General features: G+C 36.7%; 4 protein-coding genes across 6 annotated transcripts; 1 reads left to right on the plus strand and 3 right to left on the minus strand.

The window, feature by feature from the left end:
- On the minus strand, positions 60-5,226 carry LOC18587723 (two-component response regulator ARR12). 2 transcript variants are annotated; one of them, XM_018128253.1, is made up of 6 exons: positions 4,867-5,226; positions 4,229-4,381; positions 3,477-3,869; positions 3,046-3,125; positions 1,911-2,963; positions 60-421 (listed from the first exon to the last, which is right to left on the minus strand). In XM_018128253.1, exons 1-6 carry the CDS (start codon positions 4,994-4,996, stop codon positions 350-352), a joined length of 1,881 nt encoding a protein of 626 aa, XP_017983742.1. In that variant the 5' UTR covers positions 4,997-5,226; the 3' UTR covers positions 60-349. The 2 variants fall into 2 exon arrangements, with proteins under 2 accessions (XP_017983742.1, XP_007011750.2); XM_007011688.2 differs by having other exon boundaries at positions 3,046-3,122; positions 4,867-4,996.
- On the minus strand, positions 9,343-11,143 carry LOC18587724 (chitinase-like protein 3). Its single transcript, XM_018126711.1, has 2 exons — positions 9,662-11,143; positions 9,343-9,558 (listed from the first exon to the last, which is right to left on the minus strand). The coding sequence occupies exons 1-2, from the start codon at positions 10,914-10,916 to the stop codon at positions 9,533-9,535; spliced, it is 1,281 nt and encodes a 426-aa protein (XP_017982200.1). The 5' UTR covers positions 10,917-11,143; the 3' UTR covers positions 9,343-9,532.
- LOC18587725 (zinc finger protein 3) lies at positions 13,978-15,621 on the plus strand. Its single transcript, XM_007011690.2, has one exon. It carries the CDS (start codon positions 14,660-14,662, stop codon positions 15,464-15,466), a length of 807 nt encoding a protein of 268 aa, XP_007011752.2. The 5' UTR covers positions 13,978-14,659; the 3' UTR covers positions 15,467-15,621.
- LOC18587726 (uncharacterized protein At2g39795, mitochondrial) lies at positions 15,694-20,237 on the minus strand. Of its 2 annotated transcripts, none has more exons than XM_018128418.1 (3): positions 19,906-20,237; positions 19,474-19,802; positions 15,694-16,993 (listed from the first exon to the last, which is right to left on the minus strand). In XM_018128418.1, exons 1-3 carry the CDS (start codon positions 20,119-20,121, stop codon positions 16,936-16,938), a joined length of 603 nt encoding a protein of 200 aa, XP_017983907.1. In that variant the 5' UTR covers positions 20,122-20,237; the 3' UTR covers positions 15,694-16,935. The 2 variants fall into 2 exon arrangements, with proteins under 2 accessions (XP_017983907.1, XP_007011753.2); XM_007011691.2 differs by lacking the exon at positions 15,694-16,993 and adding an exon at positions 18,801-19,368.

Genomic DNA, 20,821 nt, shown 5'->3' on the forward strand with positions numbered 1-20,821 from the left:
ACCGAAAGTATAGGGTGTACTAATACAAGGCAAACTTAATAAAATTCCATGATGGACAGTTGGGCCAATAAGCAATAAGTATTTATTCATTATACAATATAATTAGACAGGCCCTGGCTGGAGAAGTTGATCTTCTCAATTGAACTAGAAAAACTGAGCTAAAATTTTACAAGAATAAAAACTGCTAGTTGCCAGGAATAGACAAGAAAAGAACAGGAAGAAGAGGTCGATAAAGGCAGAAATGAGATGAAGGATAGATATGTTATTGGTTACATGAGGCAAAACTATCAAGAAGAGCAATGCTTGTAGTGCAGATCCTTCTTTTGCTGTTAGTAGCTACACCCTACTCTCAGATGCATGTCCTGTGGGAATAACCATTGCATCCAAAATCGCCATCCGCTAGTTTCCTTGTGTCTGGGCCCTGCATCATAGACAAAGATACCCACTGTCACAATTATAGTTAAATGGTAAGAATTGTAAATCCATGTACAACATGGTTATTGTTATTGATGCACCAAAATTCAAAGGCAAACAAGAGATAGATTATTTACTAAAAGTTAGTAAACCACCAAATTCTTTAGGCTCCATCAATTTTATAGAAATCTTGATAAAAGAGAAAATAAGAGAATTTATCAGGAAATTTTCAATCCAAGAATCCTACACTATAACATGATTGGTGGGATAAAATAGAACAGTTACAACATGACAGGCATTAGAGAAACTATAAATCTAATGGCAGAGAAATTGAAAAAATCTTCATATTGCAGGAGAAAGAATGTAGCATGTGTGAGTTTAATTAGGACCTGTTAAAACTTCTCAAACTTACCTCTAAGTTGTTTAAGACCATGAAAGATTGATCTAAGTCCACACAAGTAATGTCAAAATTATTGACTCTCTTTCCAGTCAGATCAATAACCAGGATGTACTGACCTAGAATCTATTTGGTGTAGACTTAATGTACTTTACCCACGTGGCATACTGGTAAAAGAATTCTTAGGATGTTGGGGGGTGGGGGGGGGGGGGGGTTGGGGCGGTAGGAGTGGGCTGATAAGAGTAGCGAATGACAGTGTCATATTCTGGCTCACTTGGTGAAAGGTTGGACAATGTTTTATTTAAAGAGATATCCCGGGAGTGAAAACTGTGTATTAGCCATAAGAAACATGAAGTCAACATAAGCTTCCCCATCACAGTAGCAACAAAATTCCCCCCTTCAAGCAGAAGTTCCAAATGATTTTGAGCATCCTTAACAATAATTTCAAACAAGCCTCTAAATCAATACTTTCTGAATAATGTAAAATATCTGCAGCCATAAAATATTAACCACATGGTAATAGACAACCTATTCAAGTCATGTTTGGTTGCCTTTTGGTTTGCGTGTCCTATGCAATTGAAATGAAATTTTATAGGCTTGAATACATGCAAGCTCTGTACTAGAGCATGTGACCTTGCAAAAGTCAATATCTACATCTCAAGTTAAATGACAGAAGCTTATTTGCAAACAGAGGATTGCTTCTGAACTAAAAAGAAAAGATCAACTCTCTGTTAAAGAAATACATTATTAGAAGAGACCATTTGTACTTATTCACCCTAACCTAACTCTCTAGGCTAAATGAATGCTAATGAGTCCTTATGCCAATTCACTGAATTGGTAAAGCATGCTTTGGCATGTCATTCAATAATTGTTTCATAGGAGATAAATAACTTGCACTAAACTTGTCAAAAGGTAGCCAGCCATATGTCTGATCTACAAATCACTTGTTTATTTGCTTAAAAATTTCTCCTTTCAAGCATGCATCCATATCCTTGAATACCTTTAGTAGGCTGTTTAGTTTGATGGCTGAAACTAAGAAATATAATTGCATATCAACTAAAGAAGAAACTACTACTAAGCAAGATATGAGCAATCTTACCTCTTTCATCATTGCACTTGCCAAATCTTCCAAGGAGCCAACGTTGTAACCTCCCTGTGGCCTTGGTTGGAAATACCCTTCCTTTTGAATAACTGCTGGCTCCATAGCTGAGTTAAAACCTTCACTACGCTTGAGGGATATGGGATCAACAAAGTTTGATGGTGCAATTGAATCCAAGTCCATATTTCTGTGAAAATTTGGGTTATTTTGGTCCAAGCACTGGCCCAAAGGAACCATAGCACCATTAACAGGGATTGAAGAGTTTATTGAACAGCACATAACATTTGAATGGTAAGGGGCATTCCATTCTGGAGGAGCACTTCTAATTATTTGCCCTGCATTACAGCTGGTAGGGGAAGCTTGGCATTGTAAATCTGCTTTTGAACACTGCAATTGATTGGAAGCAGTAGCTATGGAAGTAAAATCAGATAAAGTATTCCCATTTTGGAAGCCCATTGTAGAAACACTGTCTCTCAAATTACTAGGATGCAAAGTGGTCTGTTGAGAGCTTCCTTCTAACATTAAGGAGTTGCTTGTAACACCAAGAAGTGGATTATTGGAGCATCCAGATATTCTTGCATCCATTAAACTGCCAGAAACAGGGAAAACTGTAGTATTAGCGGCAGTGGGCAGCTCTCCAATGTGGCTAACACCCTTGTTATTTTGTAGTTGATCAAGTTCCAATGACATTGGCATCCCTTGTAGTGTGTTAGCATTATGGTTGCCAGGAATCACGAAAGATTGCAACTTGCTCTGATCATTACTGGTATTGCCCGAGTTTTGCACATGACCTAATTGAATCATTCCTGGAGAAGGAAGGCCACGCATACCTAACCCAGCAGGTGTGTTCAATCTTCCAAGCACACCACTAGGTGGGAAAGATCTTAAGGCTGCATTGTGAAGCTGATCAGATCCTGCTAAGGTATGGAAAGTCCCAAGTCCATTCAGAGGCCCCATACGCAAATAGTTAGAATCTGCACTGCCTAAGGCTGCCGCCATATTCGCTTGCTGGTTTGCCACACAGCTGATTCTTTTCAGGTAAAGCCTATATTTCTGCAACCACAAAAATAAGACAGTTAACTACCTGATACGATAGGATCATAGTAACTTTGGCAGGAAAGTTCAGAATTAATGCCTGGAGATGGCTGGCAACATTTTCTCTGGTAAGCTTTTCAACATTCATCAATTCTAGGATCTTTTTAGGTACAGCCTCTGCTTTACAACCACATGAAAAGTTAACATGGAAGCTTCATGCATAAGTAGATTCATGTATGAAACAGAACAGTTTAAAGAAAAAGCAAGAGACCAAGAATTGAATTTCCAGCAATAGAAATATTTTTTATACCAAGAACTGATTGGTGAAAGATCATAAAACTTAATGTCAATAGTAGAAATTGATAATGCTGGAATTCAACAGGTGAAAAATTATCTCAAATTATCAGAATCTTCCTGATAATAAGAGTTAGTACACATTAAAATGAGGGTAGACAAGTGAGTCAACAAAACAAATAATAGTAATAGTTATGGCCATATATGTTAGCCAGAGATGAGAAGTTGAGAACATACTGTCAATGCCCAACTGATTAACAGCCGCAACAAATTTGCGATGCAACTCCACTGACCAAACAACACGAGGCTTCTTTTGGGTTGATGGATCCTCATTATCATGCCCATTCTCATCATGCTCCTCATCCTCATCTTCATTTTGGTCCTTCCGCTTTTTGTTGAGCTTCCCATTCTGATCAACACCTCCCATCCCTGCAGCCCCACCATTGTCAATATGAGGCTTGTCTTGGCTGCCAGAATTATCCCCGTCTTTCCTGTCAAATTTCTTTCTCCTGACTACATGTTGCCAGATATTTTGTAGTTCCTCTATTCGAACAGGTTTCAGCAAATAATCACAAGCACCATGAGTAATCCCTTTCATCACAAGCTTGGTATCACCATTTGCAGACAACACTGGAGGCATTTATCATATCATTAGTTAAAAAATAAGATCCAATTGTTCTACATCTTTAACATAAAGGAAAAAAAAAAGCAAGCTCCTGAAGTATCAGCTTTAGTCGACTTTGAATTGGGTAATGTCAAATTAATGAAATGTGATCCAAAATCCAAATTTTCTGAAATTTTTTCCATTTTGGCATGGGAAAACGAAATTGATGAAAGCTGTGAAGATGCCCAAAATTGAAAATCCGTCAGTATCTGGAATTTATGATAAACAGTTTGTCTCTAATTTTAAAACTTAATAAATATGTAAAAATAATTTAAAAAATAAGCCAAAAAAGCAAAAAGCAATGAGTATTAGATTACTAGCTTACTTATGACAGGCAGGTCCATCTCAAGCCCCACATGCTCAAGTAACTTAAAACCATCCATGTCGGGCATATGAACATCGCTGATAACCAAGTCAAACTTGTTCTTGTTTTCTCTCAACAACTTCAATGCTGTGATGGCCTGACTTGTTGTGGTAACTGCAAAATACAGAACTTTCACAGTAAATGAACCATCTTTTTTAACACAGATTCAAAATCCACAGATACAATTAACAGAATCAATAAGAATAATAGCAAATTAAACGATTGAACTAGGATTCTTAGGAAAAGAATCTAAAATGGCAAAATTATCAAAGGCATGATTTATTGACGATTAAATAAAATGAACAATCACCAAATCATGAACAAAATCTCATTTAACAGAAGAAGAATACACGAATCTAAGAACCATCTGCAAAATCGAAGAGATATCGAAAAATAATATCTTTCTTAAGATTTTCACAATGTAAATGCGATGAAGTGAAATCCCCAAAGTTCACAAAGATTTCACCTTGATGGAAACCAACTAACACCAATAACCAAAACATCTATAAAAACTCAACAGAAAATCACAAAACCGAAAACCCATTTCTATAAACTCACACAAAAGCAGAGGTTTAAGAGAGAACAAAAGAACAACGAACCATTGTACTGGCATCGACGAAGCAGAGTCTCGAGCAGTAAAAGGCATGTCGGGTCATCGTCAACAGCCAAAACTCGCATTCCAATTGGAAACTGATCCTTTGGTTCACTGATTGCGCGCTCTACTGTCATTTTTTACAGAATTTTTTTTTTTTTGCTTTTTTGCCAGATTAGACACTCTGTTTCTTGGTTTAGAACAAAACCCAGAAACTATAATGACCGAAACTTGAGGCAGAATGAGAGAGACAAATTTAGATTGTAATAAGGGGTGAATTTAGAGGGAGGGAGAGAGAAAGAGAGAGAGAAAGGGGGAGAGCAAGTGATTAAGGAACGTGATTGATAAGTACAGAATATGAAGAAAAGATTTTGTCTTTAATATTTAAAAGACGGTAAACTCTGTTTTAATCTCTGTTTGTTATTTTAACTTACAGAGAAAGAAAGGGAAGAACAAAAGAATATAGAATCTAAGCCAAGTATGGCAATTGACAGTGAGAGCTTCTGGATTCACAAGTAGGACTTTTTACTGAAATTGATTTGTTTTTACCATTATCTGACTGAATAATTTTTGCCCTATGGAGTTTTTTACTTTATATTAAACACTGTTTTACTGGTTTCCCATGCTTTGCTTGAGTTTCAAGAAAAAAGGAAAAACAGAGCCCAAAAAGGGGGGATTGAAGAAATAGAAGGAAAAGAAAACAAGAAAATTTCTTGTTTTGCTTTATTTCCCATATTCTCCTTGTTATTGTTTAATTTTGTGGAAATTTCCATAACAAATTGAGGACATTTTTCATATTTATTTGCTTATTTGAGTCCAAGATTATGATTTTCTTTCCTATTTAATTGTTGTCAAATATAACTTTTGGATTCTATTAACTTAGCTATTGCTATTCATCATTGCTTGATTTACCTAGAAAAGGAAAACAAATGGGAATTATGAATTATCCTTAATTAGTATTTAAGTAATATAATTACAATTTTATTTTATTTTTTCTTTTTTCACAAAAGAAAATAAAATGTTCCAACAGAAAAAGACTTTTGGTTTGGTTTCTGGTGATTGGGACCACAATGGCAGGAAGTGATAGACAAGAGAAAGCATGCTACTTTGTAACCAAAAAAAAGTAATTGATTTCTTTCAATTTGGCCCTCTTGCCAAAGTATAAAGCTGTTCTTTTTTCTTTATTTTTTAACTTTTTCTTATATAATCCAAATTGTTAATCTAATAATTTACTCCCTTTTTCAGTTTTGCCTTTCTTTTAAGGCCTTAAAGTCTTTTAATTTTAGGGCCTAAAAAGCCTAAAAACACATACCTCTTTTCCTTGGTGAGTGGTAACACTGTCACAAATGAGTCAAAAGCAGTCAAATTTTGGGAGAAAGTTCATATTGGAAAAACTTGTCTACTCATGCAACATAACCATATTTGGACATGAAACCATTTTACAAACAATTTCTTCATCCATGGAAAATTTTGGGAAAAGTTTGCTTCTTTTCTTTTCCCTTTTATCTTGGGTTAATGGACAGATTACCTTATTAATGCAAACCAATTTAAGGTTGTCTTTGTTTAACATTTCATCCAAATCATAGTCTTGTTTCGTTTTGTTTACATTATAAGTTCTGATATGTAACTTAATTTGGCACAAACCTTATAAAAAGGAAATTAAACCACCTTGGCTTTCTTAGAGGAGACAAAGGAAAAATATTGATTGCCTCCTTTTCCAAGTGTACTCTCTTTATCAAAAGATCGAAACTTATTGGTAGTAATTTTATTACAACGACTCTCATAAAAGTTTTTAAGTATTTATTAATATTATCAATTACGATGAAAATCATATGTGTAAATGTACACGCACGCATGCATATAAAGAAAAGACGTGAGAATTAGAGATTAAAAGCAAACAACTTTTTGGAAGTTTGGTGGAGAAAGTGAAATAATGACTAAATGAGATCCACTTAATAAGATGAAAAAACTAGCAAATCAGTTCTTGCATGAATGCCCACTATTTCATGTGTGCCATTTTAGTGGGGATGACTATGGCATAATGTGGGTTCCAGACTGGAAGAGAAATGCCATAGTCATTGGGTGTTGGTGATGTGATGGATTTTTTCTATGTTATGAGGGGGGGAGAGGGGTTATCTCTTTAGCCTTTAGGAATTGATTGAACTACCTTTTAATCCAAACCAGGCAATCACAATTATAATTATATATCTTAATTAATCTTCCATCATCCTTTTTTTATCTCTTTCGTTTTTGTTTATGTTCCTTTGGCTAATCTATAAAGTTTGGTAGAATGACTCCAAGGTCCAGACAAGGACTGTTCCACTAATCAAACAACCAGATTAGATTCTAAATGTGTTGTGTGATTATATCTTGTCTGAACTTGGAAATCATCTAATAATTGATATCCTGGCCAGCACATACCAGAAAAGCTTTGGATCATGAAAAACCATTCTAGTTTTGGTTAACTGCACCTGGCCCTCTCCCCTTCTGCAGCAACAGATCCATTGAAAATTCTGATTCTGCTTACTTTGTTTTCTTTTTGGGCATTGATCATTGATGATAAGTTATAGATTTAAAGAAAATTCAAGTTTAAGTACTAAACAAACTATAATCAAGTTCCCTTAGAGGGTTGGTAAGAGATTAAAATTTTCCCTTGGGAGTTGCTTCCATCCACATCTTGGAGGATCCTACAACTAATGATCCTGATGAGTTTGTTTATGATTATCCAAAGCACCATTGCTTGACTATCGCATCAAAATATTCAAATAGGTTCCCACTTTTTGAATGATAGCAGCAAGCCTGTGTTTCTCTTATCTCTCTCTCTATCTGCAACAAATTAAACTATAAAAATAGTACATTACTATACCATAATATATGTACATCTAGAAGATTCATGTTGGGTGCAAAATCTTTGAGATTCTTGCTTTGTGAGGTCATATGAGTTTTTTTTTTTTTTTTCCTTTGGCATGATTTGAAGTAAGGAAGGGTACAGGGGGGAAGAACAGCTTACCTTTTAACTTGATAAAATGGTTTTAATGTATGCTCAAGTTTCGCCCATATTGTCTCCCACAAGGGATATATGCCCACAATATTAAAACATGTTGAGTGGCTTCCTGCAATCTTCTTTTTCATTATTATATTTTGGTTGAATCTTGTGCCAAAACATGGCTGCCTCTTTTTTTTTTATTGCCAGATATGGGAGTGGGAAGAGGAGAAATGGGACACTTGCACCAGCAACAGTAGTCAAGAGATGTTAGGCCAATTCCAATCTGGGCTAGTGAATTGCCTTTGTAAAACAAAAAATTGAAACTGCAATTGCTAATCAGCATGGACTAGGAGTCCAAGTTGGAATGAACCCCATACATGTAAATTTAGCTATTCCCAGTACAAATCCAGGTTCTTGGACTTGAAACATTTGGGTACATTAAAACCACCCCAAGCAACCAGGAAGTTGATTGCAAATCTGCAACTTCATGTTTGCTAGAATTAGCCACTGGTCAATACACTCACAAGCAAAGCTGCAAAGGAGTAGACATCGAGTTTTGATTTGCAACTTCATGCAAGCAAGAAATATGTGCTTATTCCATCTCTATTCCGTGCACATACAATAACGAAGGTCTCTTTCGTAGCAGTACTTCCCATTACTTGGTAAGTCCTCATGCCATGAAACTTGTATGGCGCTTTCAGTTTGGCTATCGTGCTTTACGGTTTATACTATTTCCAACGAGTGGCTTCTGTTTTCTTGCGCACAAAGAAATGGCTAAAACATTAGTAAGGTTACCAATCAACCTACTATGGTATCATTTTCATCCTTTTCTTTCTTTTAATAAACGTGTTTCTCTTAGTCATTACTCATCATCTATTTAAACATTTTTTCACTTTGGCTTTCCCCACTCATCATCCTACAAGCTGAATACAAAGGCCGTTTTGCTGAGTATTTCTCAATGAAATCGATTTGCTGCAAGTTTTATCCCCACTGAATCGAATGAGGTATCATTATGATTTGCATTAGAACTTTTTAGCTTATCTAACGTTCATTTCATGCACGAATGCTAATTAACCCACACGTTCTCCTATTGTTCTTGTACTCAGAACCCACGTATTTCATTTATCATTGAGAAAGGGGATTCCCATTTTAGTCTTTAAATTGGGATGTATCTTTCTTTCTCAATGTAACAGGATATCACAAGTTTTCTGATTTCTAGAGGTTACTATGCGTTGAATCTTTTAACTGTAATGTCACGCTAGATTTACAATTGAGTTCACTACAAAAGACTTGAACAGGCATTGAAATACACACTTTTCAAAAATATAAAAAGATTCTATAATTAATCAAGTTTGTGATGATTTTGCTAATTAAATATTTTGGGAAATCATTAATCAAAGAGGAAAAGGAGAAACAATTCTTCTTTCTTTTTTTAATCAAATGTAAAGCTCCTTGAATACATGAAGGAAGATTAATTGGGAAGTTTGCTAATAAATGAGATCCTCCAACAGTCATGGTGAATAATAATTGAATGAATCTAGAGAACTTCACACATGGTGGCCTTCACTTTCAGTGATGAAGAAGCAACATGACATTGCTCAATGTTGAAAATGAATATTATTACAAAGAAATTTATGATTAAATGGAAGAAGAAAAAAAAGTCAATACTGTTCCCCAGATAGTCAAGTTACCAAAACTCCCATGCCTTTGAAGCTGCGAAATGCCAACAAATAGAATGAACGCAAGTTAGTCAAACACATTTTATAACAAATACCAAAAAGAGACCAATCCTTGCAATCAAGTCGTGGGTTCTTGCCTTGTCTTGAGAGCGCCCAATCCTTATCATAACCAAGAGCCCAAAAGAAATATCCAGCCAAGCCCTTAAACACTGCAAATCGAACTTTCCTCTTGATGGACCGAACATCATCGTACCCAATCCAGGAGTCTCCCGTATAAGAGTAATATGAGACAGTCGTCGAATCGCACTTAACAGTAGCATTGTTTATATTGTTAAACATAAGAATGGCGTTATAATTAAAGAACCCATCTTCATCTCCGGGCCCGACACCTGTTGCTGGTGCCCCAACCCCATTGACATTTGGATCCTGGAGCTTCCATGTATGCCCATATGATGCCAGCCCCATGACCAACTTTTGGGGAGGCACCCCAGCTTGAATCCATGAACCAATTCCATAGCTACTGCTGATATTGCTATTGGGATCATACAGTTTTGAATGCATCCCAGTGAAGTGATCCCATTTCCCATGATAATCAAAACACATTGGACTAGCCCAATCTAGATATTTGGCCATGGCATGAGCTGGATAAGATCGGGGCAAGCCGTAATTGGTGAATTCGGAGGAGTAATACACGGCAGACGTCAAAAGCAAACGTGGTTTTCCGCTTGTTTTGGCTTCAGTTTTAAGTTCTTTTCTCCATTCCTTGAGCAACAAAGCAAGGTTTGCCATGTCGTCGACGGTTGCAGGGAACTCCCAGTCCAAGTCAACCCCATCACACTTGTACGCTCGAGCTACTTCGATGGTGGAATTAATGAAAACCCCACGTGTTTCTTTGGCACTTGCCATTCGAGCAAATACATCCGGGTCGTTCCCGCCTCCTCCTATGGAAAGTATAGTCCTGACGGGTGGTGTTTTGGCACTTAACCCATCCATGAATTCGGGTAGCTTTTGTTGGTCCGAAGGGGTTATGTTGAGCTTGAAAGTGTTAGGTTCGGGTAGCAGAAAGGCGTAATAAATATGGGTGAAATATGATGTGTCAATGGAGGACACTGGGAAGTCTTCGAATGATGGCCAGTAAGCAGCTTTGATCCCTCGGGGAATTGGGGAAGCTGCAGGCACAGCAGGGTAAGAAGAGGGACTCGGAGTTGGACCTGGAAGGTAGGAAGGTGTAGAGGGTCCTGGTGCGTAAACAGGAACTGGACTATACGGTGGGGGAGGTGGAGAAAAATCTGGGGCTGGCCCAGAATGATTCGCGGGTATTGCTAGAGAAACATTGACAAATGTGCAAAACATGACAAGAAACAAAAAAGTTACAGGTTTCAGGCTAGCCATGATTGAAGATTTGAGCTAGGATTTGACCCTGAGTGCACGAATATAAAAGGATGCATATGAACTATGGAAATATCGAGATGCTACATATTGTTGCATTGCTGTTGGGTTTGGAGGGTTCTGTTTGTACTTTCTTGAAATGGTGGAACAAAATTCATTGGAGGAAGTGATCGGGGGAAGACATGGAAAGCCAACATAGGTTTTTATGAGCTTTGAACCACACACACACACAACTTTAAAATATAAAAGCCAGAACCTAAACGGCACTATTAGCATGTCTTCTCCTTTTCAATGGAACTTGTCTTCTTGAAAAAAGACAAGACCCTAAAAATAAATTAAACTGTTTGCTTTTTGTGTTAGGTATTTGTACTCTTTTTTCCCCCTTCGATCTGCACAGCATTGCTTTCATCGAAAGTCCACCTCGATGAACTCAAGTTGCGGCCACTAACTCTGACCATATGAACACAAATTGGAAAAGTGAGCCAATCAATGCATAGTTTAGTGTTCCATGACACTGGCAATACTTTGAATTTTATGAGGTTTTCATTGAGCCACAAAGGAATAAATTTTCTCCTCAACGTGCATGAATACAAATTCCAAAGGAAAAGCTCTTACCCCTTTGTTTTTTGTGGCCTAGAAAGCAAAGGATATCTTCCTCTTCCTTTTTATGATATTCCCAAATCTCATTGCTATGATCCTATGTCCAATTATCAGTTTACATGAAGTTATTGACAACTGACTAGTTAAAGGGGAAGCCAATCTGCTAAACTTCTTAGCTACTTGAATTAGACATGGACTTTGTTTGTCAAGAAATTTGGGCCCAACTCATGAGGATCTGAGTTGACCCTAAGTAGTAATTATTAGATTGGGAATCTATTTGTATATAAATTGGGCCGAGCAAAAGTAGTTTTTTTTTAATTTATAAATATATATTTGATACATTATCGATAATTAAAATGTTATTATTTTAAAATTTGTAAATATATTTATTTTTAAAAAATTTAAATTTAAATTTTTATATATTTATAAATTAATATTTTAAAATTAAATGAGTGGAAAACTGTTATACAGGGACAGTACGTGTCAAATAGAAATTCTGTTTCAGTTTCAATGAATGACCCTTTTGAAAAAGGAACCCCACTTGCTGCTTGTTGTGTCTCTCATGGCTGCCAATGGGCAATAATTTAGCTTCATTGTTATGTCATATACACAAGCTTTTCTAGCAGCACAAAGCATGATGTTTCCAGCTGAACCATGCATATCCACAACGGTACAAAAATCTTGCACCAAAACCCAGCATGAAATCAGTTGCAAATTCTCTGTCAAAAGCCTTGTTTTCCACTAAAAAGAAAACACAGCCAGTCATGTTTATATATTCCCTTGTCCTAAAGTGATTTGGCTTCTCTTGGGTTCAAATCCACTACTTTCTTGACCATAACAGGTCCTGTAATACATGAATTCCCTATACCTTAATCAAAGGGATGAAAATGGAGATGACATAACAGGAAGACGGGTCATGGATTTGAGTGAGTCGAAGAAGAAGGAGAAGGATATGTGTCATGTTTGGTCCTCCTTTTGAAGTATAGTTGATGATCAGCTTAGATATTTGATGTGGAAGTGATGCTTTTTTTTAGGTTTCTCAAATGTAAGACCTAAAAAGCCAGACAGAGAGATCTCAAAAAGAGATCCGGTTCAAATTGATTAGACAAGTAATTTGCCTATAAAAATCATGTGGGTTGTTTGTATTACATAAGCCAATTTGAAAGTGAAATGCCCCAAATCCACTCATGCCCCCATTTTCTTTTCCCTGTCAAGCCAGACCCCATGTGGGGTTTGAGGACTGGATGATGATTTAGTTGGCCTAAAACGACATTTTGCATTGCTCATAATAATTGTATTAAGTAAAAGCTAAAGATTATGCTTATCTCCAGGGGTTAATCTTTGGGATTTGTTCATGTTAAACTAATGATAATACTACATAAGATGGCACTATCACACCTTGAGGGCTCCACATCAGCTTCACCATTTCCTTGTCGGCCATTTGTCACTTGGCCCCTACCATTTGCAACACATACGACAAATTAAGCTACATTCTCGACATGCAAGATGACCTAGGTGGCGAATTTCTATTTCGACTTGACGTGCCTCACTCGGTGTTGTTCTTTTTTTTTTTTTTTTATAATTTTATGTTACGTGTTTAGTAAATATTTTACTTTATCATCATTTTTATTGTTAAGCTATTTATTTTTACTGTTAAAATTTGAATTAATGATAAAAAAATTAAATATATAACATAAAATTATGAAAAAAAATCAAATAAATCCATTTTACACATGTCATTCTTTTGTGGCCTTTTGACATTTTATGGTTTAAAAAAAAAAAGGATGTTTCTTCTATATACCATATGTATATAAAAGTGGTGGTGGCTTTTGATGTGGTAATTAGAAATAATTTCACCCATGCAAAATGCAAAATGTAATACAAAGTTCCCAAATTGCTACTACTAAAATTGGAAGGCGATGTTAACGTGTATGCTATATCTTGAATTGGACTTTCCTCTGTGAGAAATTATTAACCACTTGTACTCTTAAGGAGTTGATTATGAGACCCTCTTTCACCCTCTGTTAGATAGTAAATTAACTTAGTTTGATAACTTTTTATTCAACAGCAGCACTTAGAAACTCGATTGGTTCTTCCGTTACTATATATCTTGCATAATTTCTCATGTCAACTCTTCTAAATCATCATACATACATTGATACATATATTAACACTAGTCATTATGCAAACTTAGTGGCAGCTGCAAACAATCACAGATTAAACAGCAATCATACAGAACTTAGTATTTGGGGGGGAAAATGAACTGAAAACACGCAAGAGTAAATCATATCCACCCAGATAATCTAAGTTGATGATGTCAGGAGGATGGTGATCCCCAGCCAAGGCCCCAATCAGCTTTCCATCAAATCACGAGCAACATTTTCCATACGTAGGCACTTGCCGTTTGCGCGTTTAGTTTACGATGATAATAGAGATGTAGTAGTGAGGGAAATTGGAGTGGGGGCAAAAGATCCAAGAGATCAGAAAAAGTTAAAGCCCCACCAAAGGTGTAGAGGGTGCACGCTCAAAGTAACTGGCATGGGGACATGGGTGCCCCCTGCTTGATGGAGTTGGAAGTACTTGTGGGAGAGAGTTTGTGTCGTCTACAATACAGGAGGTCAGATTGTCTCCACCCCCATGATTGGGGCACTTTTGGCACTCTCAAAGCATAATATTAGCACAAAAATAAAAAGAACTGCAGCATGACCCTGGTTGTGTTGCGGGGAAAGATCAGCACCACTTCTTTTTTTTTTTTTTTTTCACATTTGGTACCTGAAATATGTGTAACCCTGGGAGAGCTGTAGCAGTCAAAGAAGGAATAATGTAGCTAATGAGATATAAGAAGGAAGGAACTAGATTGTTATGTAATGGATAGAAACAAAAGTACATATGGTGGAGTTCCAATTAAAGCTTGTGTGTGAGAGAAAGAAACCTACCAATCTTTCTTTTCTTTTCTTTTTTTTTTATAAAGGGAAAGTACTGTAGGGTATGTAGTGCAATCCTTATTCATTCCATATATAGCATAATATAGCACACAAAAGCATTTGGTTATTCCCCCTTCAACAAAAAGGGATTTTTATTCTTTTATGCTATCAGCAAAACAAGTTTGAGACTCAAAAAGGAAGAAAAATTCTCTCCTTTTCCTTATGGGATCTCTGAGGAAAGAGCCTAGTCCCTCTGAGAGTTCGTGCATCATTTCTGCACCAGATGAAGTCAAAGATCGAGATCAACAAGAGGCGAGGCCGAGTAATCTCCAACTAGATCTAAAGCTAACTACCACGAGTGATTGTGGTGATCACAGGTTCAATCAAGAACTCAATCTTATCGATTCCTTGAAGACAGCAGGTTCATCTGACAGCAGTACCGCACCAGAAACTCCCCAACCTACAGATGCTGAGCAGCGGGTTTTCTCGTGCAACTATTGCCAAAGAAAATTCTACAGTTCACAGGCTCTTGGAGGACACCAAAATGCCCACAAGAGGGAGAGGACTCTGGCAAAAAGAGGACAAAGGATGGGAGCTCATATAGCAGCCTCAGCCACAGCTTTTGGACATCCTTATTTTCACCACAATCATTATTCTAGCTTGGCTTCTCTTCCACTACACGGTGCGTATAATAGATCTTTGGGAATTCAGGTGCATTCAATGATCCATAAACCTTCTCATATCTCTTCATCAACTGGCTTTGGAAGTGTGTATGGGCACCATAGTTGGTCCAGGCCTCCCATAGACCAACAACCAGCAATAGGGAAGTTATTAACGGAGAATCCCCATGTAATCCCAACAGGACCGACCTCTCGAGCAAGTGTGGGTAGGTTCAACATAACGAGGTCGATGATGGGTTCTCCAGCTGATGATGAGGTGATTGGTAATTGTTGGTGGTCAGGTGGTGGTAGTCTGAAGACTAAGCAGGAAGATCAGATGCAGAAGGTTGACCTATCCCTCAAGCTCTAATTGATTATATCATTTCTAAGAACGTATATTTTTTTGCTCTGATTAAGATTTTGTTTACCCTTAATTTCTTTGGAAGTAATTTTTATGTATATTTGATCATAGAGAGAAGTTTTGGACTTTGTTTCTTCAATGGTACTTGGAACTGTTTATCTGTTTCTCCCATTCTCCTTTTTTCTTCTTTGCTCAACATGTCTCAAATACTTGGAAACTTGGAAGTTTGTATTGGTTTTTTGGGAGGGAATTTTCCCAATCAAGGTAAGAGGTAGAGCAAGAAATTTTCAGGGTTTTCCTCATTCAAGCAACAAAAGCTTTTGAGTCCCAGGCCAGTCTTCAAATTGACAGATTAACTACAAGAATTTACTTCATGAAGCCTTGTTGGATTCCCATAATCCAATAGATTCACTTTCTAGTAAGTATCTACCAATAACATGATATCTTGCAATAATGACATTTGAGAATTTAGAAGATCCCATATTGTTCATGTTCAATTACATACTTTTCTATTAAAAAAAACTTTATGTATTTGTCAACTCAATATCATACTTGTCCAAGAGCCAAAAAAAAAGCTGAATAACATCTTGAACTCAATTTAATCTGTTTTGTGCATATATATTGTGTCAATTGCAGGTTTAGATCTTCTGATTAGTTGATTTCAGCAACAGTGGGTATGATTTTGTTCTTTGTGAAGGAGTGTGTACTGTGTCACTTTCACCAACTGATCCTCCAATCTAAGAAAGATTTGGTTTTTTGATAATAAAATGCTAAAAATGGGTCTAGCTTCATAGCTTGCATCACCACATAACTTTTACTTTCTTTTTTTCTGGAATATTTATATTTTATTCATCCACCTTGCTTTGTTGGTTTGAAGCAAGATGACCTGATGGCTCAGTTTTAACTATTCATCGACATTTAACCTTCAGACCTTGGCTTGCTTGGGTTAGAAATCTTAGACATCAAATTGGGCTCAAGTTTTGAACTTTTTTCCCAAACCTTGGGTGACCAGCATTGTGGGAACTGGGCTTAAATCTAGACTAAGGGTGAGAATCAACAGTTCTGAGCAAATCAGACAAACCTCCAACGAAATTATTGGCCCATTGTAGAACTTGGGTTGTTCCTGGTATGTCCATCACAACTTTCCCAACATTACCAAAACAGAGTTATGCATATATACAAGAAAAAAATAACCTTATTCTTGTCTTGCTTTCTTTCTCAAGGACCCCAAATCCATCTTCACAAATTTTCTGATCAAGTAAGTGTTCCTGTCAATGATTAGAATCCTTTCTGGACAATAACTCTCCATTTCTGAAGAGGAAAGAGAAAGAAAAAGAAAGGAAAACCCCTTTGTGGACAACACTTCAGTTGTTTCCTATATGATGTTTACCCTTGCCATCCCCAAAATGGAGAGTGGATTAGAGCAAGAAGATAATGACAACAACCATAAAAGAAATAAACCCCCATGTCTAACGCCCTTAACCCGTTGCTTGTTCGCTACCTAGTAGATGCCTTATCACCAAGCTATAAAAAGTTCTGAAAAAGAATTTGTATAGATCATTAATTCATTTGCGTTACCTTTAGAAGCACAACATTAACATTATAAATGCAGAAATGAAACAAGGCAGCATTACTTTAAAAAGAATGAAATTCATCAACTAAAGCAAAATCGAAAGCACATGTCACAAAGCCAAGTCAGTATCAATTGCACAACACTTTGAGAATTCATGAACAAATTTTGGAAGTTTGTCAAATATAGAGCATAATTCCCATGACAAAATGAACCATAAATGCATATAAAACATACCAGAATGCTATTATTATACAATCCTTTCCCCAAAGTATATTAGACATGGAAACTACATTCCAGCTTATCCTATTTCGTCCGTTAATAACAGTAAAAAAGCACTGGAATTTGAGCTGCCATACTCAAATATCATCTTCATATATCTCACTTACCCGTGATACAAAAATGTCAGATGCAAGTGCGGTGTACAGTGTACTATATAAGCTCAACTTTTGCATAGCTTATTATTCTTGTTTTTTAGGTCCATAACTCTAGCTCAAACTTGCTTCAAAAGGAAAAGGAAAATGGGTAATATTGCCAAACAGCAAGGCTACTATTTCAGTCAAATGAAAGCAATGCCAGCAAAAATACAGCCCCTAAAAGCAAATTAGACAGCTGTTATAACTTAACACACTGAAAAAATTATTGAAGAAATAAAAAAAGGAAACACAAGAAACCAAAAATGCTGAATCATCAGTAGAGAAGTATATGGGGCACGTTACAGGCAGGAAACAAAAGGTGTGACTGACAACTACCCTAGTGCCATCCACTAAACTAGACAAATAACTAATTGCAACCCAAGTCCAATGTGTATGTGAATCCAAATTTCAGCTAAAGCTCTATCTTCAGTCACAAGAGAAATATAATAGTTGGGATAGTGGAGCTATGTAAAGATACATTATCAACTATTCAGCTAAAGATTCAAATCCTATTCAGACTACTCAGGGCTGACCAAGAGACAAGCTCTACAAATCATGCAGGAATCATTCAGAAACAAGTGGAGCGAAATCTAGTTACTTCATGCAACATATATAGCAGAAAAGGTTCAATATAGTAATATGGTAAGTCAGTAACAATGAGTTGAAGCAAAAACTTCCCAAGAAAATCAATACAAGCTTGTTGAGAGCTACAAATAATTGCTTTCTCTCAAGACAATAAATGCCAGAACCTTGTTGAGAGCTGCTAAAATGAACAAATTTCAAGACATAATAGCTCACTTATGTTGTATAAATCAGAAGAATGCATGGAGCATACCTGGCAGAATCACCACTGTAATTTCTTAAGATTTTAAAGTGAGGAGTTTCCAATTAAGAAAAGCAAAGAAGAATGAGCAATTGATTTTGTCTTAAAGCAACACATCACTTAATAGAACTACAGTATACTACATTGAGCATTGTAAGCTGTGCAACACCAAGATAGAGTCAATGGAGGTAGCAATACTTTAGTTAATGGTACTAAGATAGGCTGAGGCTACCAAACCATATGCTTGCATCCATCATATAGAGATTTCAACTATTAATGTCTAAGCTTCCTGCTAGCAGGGAAGGATGGAGCAATAGATCGATAGGAAAGGTCAAGATGCAAATGTCCATGCAGAAATTGAGGCTATTGGAGCATATCTTTCTTTTCCTTCTTTTTTTTTTTCCCAGAGGAAAAGGTTTTATATACTTGAGTTAGTTTTATTCTAAAGTTGATGTCTTTTCAGTAATTCCTTCCAATATAATGCTTTGATAGGCATACAACATAGAAGTGATAATAGCAGATACCATAAGTTACTTAAGGAATATTATGAGACAACATCATTATAGTTAAATGGCAAGGCTTGCTACAGCACCGCACATACAGGTTGTTGACCACTTTCAGACCCTAAAATTTGGTTAAAACATATCAAAACTCTAAAATGAGAGTCTTAAAATACATAGAATCCTCAGAAACTTCTCATTACTAGCACCACTACAGATTTTTCACGAAGAGAATACTTACCTTCACGAATTCATCAGCTAAGTTAGAGCAAGACAACAAAACTGATAGCAGTCAAATGCCACAATATGGTCGATCAATTCGGATTTTATGTTCCACATTAGATGGCCACAAAGCAAAGAGGAATCTAAACCAAAAATATCATGAACCTAGTATTGAAAATTTCTAATTAGCGAGATCAAAAATTTAAAAACAAAACTCATTCTATTTCTCCACAATGGATTTGACATTTCCCAACCATTGGATAAGTTCAATCCTATCCTTGTTCATCATATACTCATGCAGGAAAACACAAAGTTCATTATTTACCCCCCTCGCTTCTAAGTAATCATAAAGCATCTTTTTAAGTTTCCCATCCATTTTCCTGAAACAACAAGAAAAACATAAAATAAAACTCATAATCAAGTTTGCCAATCAACCCTGAAAATTGCATTAAACAACAACTCGTATGCTGTGCCTCATAACATACCTGAAATCAGGTCCCATGTAAGGGTTAGTCACAATCCTATCGCGATTTAGCAAGTAAACTCTCTGAATCTCTAACCGGCCAGGCCAAGCTGAGCACAAAAATTCCAATTCAGGACAACCTTGACCCTTGGAAATATCAACAAGCAAGCTAATGTGAAGGAGCACATCTTCCCCGGAGCTATCTTCCCCAGGTTTAGGAACAAACACACACCCGTCAAACATAGTTACTTCAATTTTAATTTCCTCATTGTCTCCATGTTTTCCCCTCATTGTCACCCACTTCTCTCCCGGTCGGTCTTCGACCATAAATGAATTGAAACTCGTAGCAGGCTACACAAATAATGAAAGAAAAAAAATAAACTTTGGGAATAAAAAACTTTTGAGAAAAAAATATTTAAGCCCAAATTCTTCTTTCTATTGATTCTGTTAGCACCTGATGGGGCGGGGCGTAGTCGTGCTGGTACTCGATCTCGTTGCTTAGGATTCTGAGGATGTTCGCTTTGAAAGGCGATTTGTGGACTGTGCCGGTCGCGTATGGTTCGTATTGGAGAAGTGAAGATGCCGTTGCGATTCGTGATCCGCTGCCATTAGTCAGGGGTATTGAGGCAGAGAGAATTGTTCTTCGAGCTGTTCGAATGAAGCCAGCCATTTTTGCTTTTTCCCCTGCTGCTTACTTCAATTTTCGTCCTTCAGAAATTGCACCAAAGAAGAGAAAAAAAAACAGAATAGGCGGGGTTTTCCTGTTCACTTTTTATTATTATCATTATCTAAAGTATAATGAATCCTACCTACATATCTTCCCTATACTTGACATCTGTCCTTGGTATTTCAACATATTTGGAGGGCGTTTTTGACTTCCTCACCTAGCTTCTTCCGTCCATGTTGTTAAAAAAGAGTTGAAACGGGAGAGGAGGAGAGCTTGGATCAACCAGAATTTTTTTCTTGGTATTTATTTGTCACACTTGGATTTGTCATTTTTTAATTCTAAGGAACATTGTTGAGTTTTCACTCCCATTTCGTTTTTTTTTCTTTTTCTCTTTTTGTTCTTTTGCCTTCCACAACTGTCGCTTATGGCATTTTTGTTCTCTTTCCCACTTCATGATTCTAAGCTACATAAGCTCTTTACCCTCAACACCTGTATTTGGAATTTCATGTGATATAATGAATCCTACCTACATATCTTCCCTATACTTGACATCTGTCCTTGGTATTTCAACATATTTGGAGGGCGTTTTTGACTTCCTCACCTAGCTTCTTCCGTCCATGTTGTTAAAAAAGAGTTGAAACGGGAGAGGAGGAGAGCTTGGATCAACCAGAATTTTTTTCTTGGTATTTATTTGTCACACTTG

Source organism: Theobroma cacao, chromosome 9, assembly GCF_000208745.1.
Source record: "Theobroma cacao cultivar B97-61/B2 chromosome 9, Criollo_cocoa_genome_V2, whole genome shotgun sequence".
In the NCBI taxonomy this organism is placed as follows: Eukaryota; Viridiplantae; Streptophyta; class Magnoliopsida; order Malvales; family Malvaceae; genus Theobroma; species Theobroma cacao.